This window comes from Aptenodytes forsteri, unplaced genomic scaffold (genome assembly GCF_000699145.1).
Source record: "Aptenodytes forsteri isolate BGI_AS27 unplaced genomic scaffold, ASM69914v1 Scaffold231, whole genome shotgun sequence".
In the NCBI taxonomy this organism is placed as follows: Eukaryota; Metazoa; Chordata; class Aves; order Sphenisciformes; family Spheniscidae; genus Aptenodytes; species Aptenodytes forsteri.
This window is the reverse complement of record NW_008796046.1, coordinates 1,178,114-1,180,925: the sequence shown is the minus strand read 5'-3', so window position 1 is coordinate 1,180,925 and position 2,812 is coordinate 1,178,114. Positions and strand designations below refer to the sequence as shown.

Below are 2,812 nucleotides of genomic sequence, written 5' to 3'. Positions count from 1 at the left end.
TCCCTGCAGCGAGGCCGGCGCAGCAGTGGCAGGGCTGTGCGTGTCTGCAAGAGGCTGCCTGTGCCCAGAGATCCTGCAGAATAACTGGGATTTATTTATATTATTTGTATTATTTATTTCTATTATTCATAGTATTTATATTTTTATGTATTTATTAAATATTCATTTTTATATAGGATTTATTTATGTACTTATGCCCAAATAAAGTCCCTTGGCAAACCGAGGGAAACAGCGGGGGCACATGCTCATTCCTAATGGTTTCCAAAAGTTAAGTGACTTCCATGGCAAGACCTGGTTTGAAGCCATCGATAGCAAGTAGGTTTGAAGGTGATCCAGTCGTGCGTGACGGCATCTGCTTGCCAATTAGTGCCCTGCGATTATTCCTCTTTGGCTGTGGGGAAACTGAGGCAGAGGTGCCGCGTGACCTGCCTGAGGCCCTACATAGTGCATCGGGCCTGGGGTTGGGGTCAGAGTGCAGCTCCGGGACATCGTTCTCCTGTTTGCTGCTGTTCTTCTGGGGTCGAGGTGTGCTGGAAGCCACCGCTGTGACCGGGTGTGACACAGGTTCTAGCACTGAGGTGTTTCTTGCCTCAGTTTCCCTCCCCAAAGCACGTGCTGCCCAAGCAGCGCTGCAGGGGCAGGTTGCATCTCCCTTCACCCCCTTCTTCTCTGCAGTCCTTCTTCTCGTGGTGGCCTGTGGACCCTGAGGGACCAAGTAAGGACCAGGGCATCCTTCAGCGGGTAGGAATACTAGGTTTATGTGGCTCACCTGACTTGTAGATAGGGGTCAGGACCCAGCCTGGGGGGCTTTTCAGCTCCTTGGAAAGCTGTTGCTGCTGGATGGAGCCTTTTGTTTGGGTTTTTTTTGTTCAATTCTCTGATGTCCCGTAGGAGGATCTGGTGGCATCACTGAGGGCTTTATCTGTATTGGGCACAGAGGTGGCCCTGGTGACCCCGGTATTCGAGTGCTTGGGAGGGGATTTTGCCCCCTGAACTGCTGGAAGGGATGGGCAGAGCTCTTCTCCCTGCTGCACCGAAGGATGGGGGGGGGCTGGGGTTGACCCTGGGGGTCTGGGACCAGAGAGAATAGGTGACAAAATGTGCAGACAGTGGCATTTGCTGGTGGAAGTGGAACGATTAGAAGCACATTTGGCAAAAATGCAAGGAAGAATGGATGTTTTCCATTTTTGTTTGAAAACGATGGAAAAATGTTAGAATTAGTTGTTTCCTGGGTGGTTTTTTTTTTTTTTTCCTCCTTCTTCTTTGTCTTGCATTCTTCTCCTTTTGTTACCTTTTTTCCCTGAAGAAAAAAAGATACAAAAGGGAAAGGGGAAATTTCACCCCCTTTGCAGACTGTCGAAATGAGTAGTAAGGCGATGAATTTTCCCCAGAGAAGTAATATTGTGAAACCTAGGTTTCAAGTTCTTCACCAAAAAGAGGTGATTTTTTTTTTTTTTTTTTTTAATCAAAGCAATTATTTTTTTTTTTCCCCCACCAATTTCCTTCCCTACCGGCGGAAAGGAAACAAGAAAGGCTTCAATGGAAAATTTTGGACTGCCTCTAGTATTAATGAATTGCCTGTTGCTAATGTTATTGTCATTCATCTCAAGCCCTGGAGGTACTAAAGATGTGGAGCAAATGAGAATTTGTAGTAGCTACGGAGATGAATGAGTCAGTGCTGGAGACTTGCTGTGTATTTTTCTGAGATAGAGAGGAGCTAATTTAGGGAGGGATGTCTGCGCAGGAGGGCTGGAGCAAGCCACGTGAGGGCGGGGGATTCGTACGCCGTCGTTATAGTTGTGGAAACGTAGGGCTGGAAGGACCTCCCGAGGTCATCTGGTCCACATCGCGTTTCTGGGGAAGGGGATGATACATCTAGACCACACTAGGTTGATTTTACCTAACCTATTCTTGAAAATCTCCGGTGGAGGACATGTCCCATCTTGGTGAGACACTCAGTAACGCTGCTTGTGCTGTCAGGTGTGCCAAAGTTGGTGGGAAATGTTCCATTGCCTTCTGAAATTTCTGATCGGATCCATAGGCTGGGTCTGCACTAGTAAATTAAACAGTCCCAGGACATGGGGGCATGATCATCTGCACTCTTCAGTTGTTGAAACAGACCCTAGCATTCTCCCCAGGCTCGTTTGGGAGTGGGCACGAGCCAAGAACTGATCCCAACGAGCAGCTTGGGCGCAACCACCTTGTTTTGGGGGTTAAAGGGGTCTAACAGTATGAGTGTGGGCTGTCCCAGACCTCAGTGCCAGAGAACATTCCTGGGCAGATTTCATTTCCCAGTGTCATTTCAGCTGCGAACTCCCGATTTGGGTGAGAGCGCCATTGAAGTAACCCATATAGGCAAATGGATCCAATTTTGCTCTCAGCTGGAAGGGAAGGGACGGGATGTTTTCTTCCATCCAGAAGAGGCTGTTCAAAGAGATGTTTGGCAGCTTTGGCTAAGGCTGAGCTCTGGCTCAGCAGTTACTCGATACGTACCTTTAGCAGCAGGAGGAGACACGACATCTGGTGATACCACAAGGACCGGTCCTTGTATTTACTAAGACATGAAGAGGATGGAGGTGGGCGTTGCAGACAGGCAGCTATCCTGCCACACTCTGCGTCTTGATCTCCTCTGGATATAGTCCACCAGCTGAGAAAGGCTGGTAGCATCTCCAAGTTGGAGATACTTGGTAGTATCGCCAAGTTGGAGTATTTGCCAACATATTCCCTGCAACCATAGAATCTTTAAGGTTGGAAAAGACCTCTAAGATCATCGAGTCCAACCATCGACCCAACACCACCAGGCCACTAAACC

The 2,812-nt window shown here is 48.3% G+C and overlaps 1 protein-coding gene across 1 annotated transcript in view; it reads left to right on the top strand.

Moving 5' to 3' along the window:
- Nucleotides 1-2,812, top strand: part of MAP6 (microtubule associated protein 6) — a 48,510-nt gene that overhangs the window by 4,306 nt on the left and 41,392 nt on the right. The window contains exon 2 of the mRNA XM_009286151.1: nt 676-741. Coding sequence (XP_009284426.1) covers nt 676-741 — 66 coding nt within the window. The remainder of the gene's footprint in view (nt 1-675; nt 742-2,812) is intronic.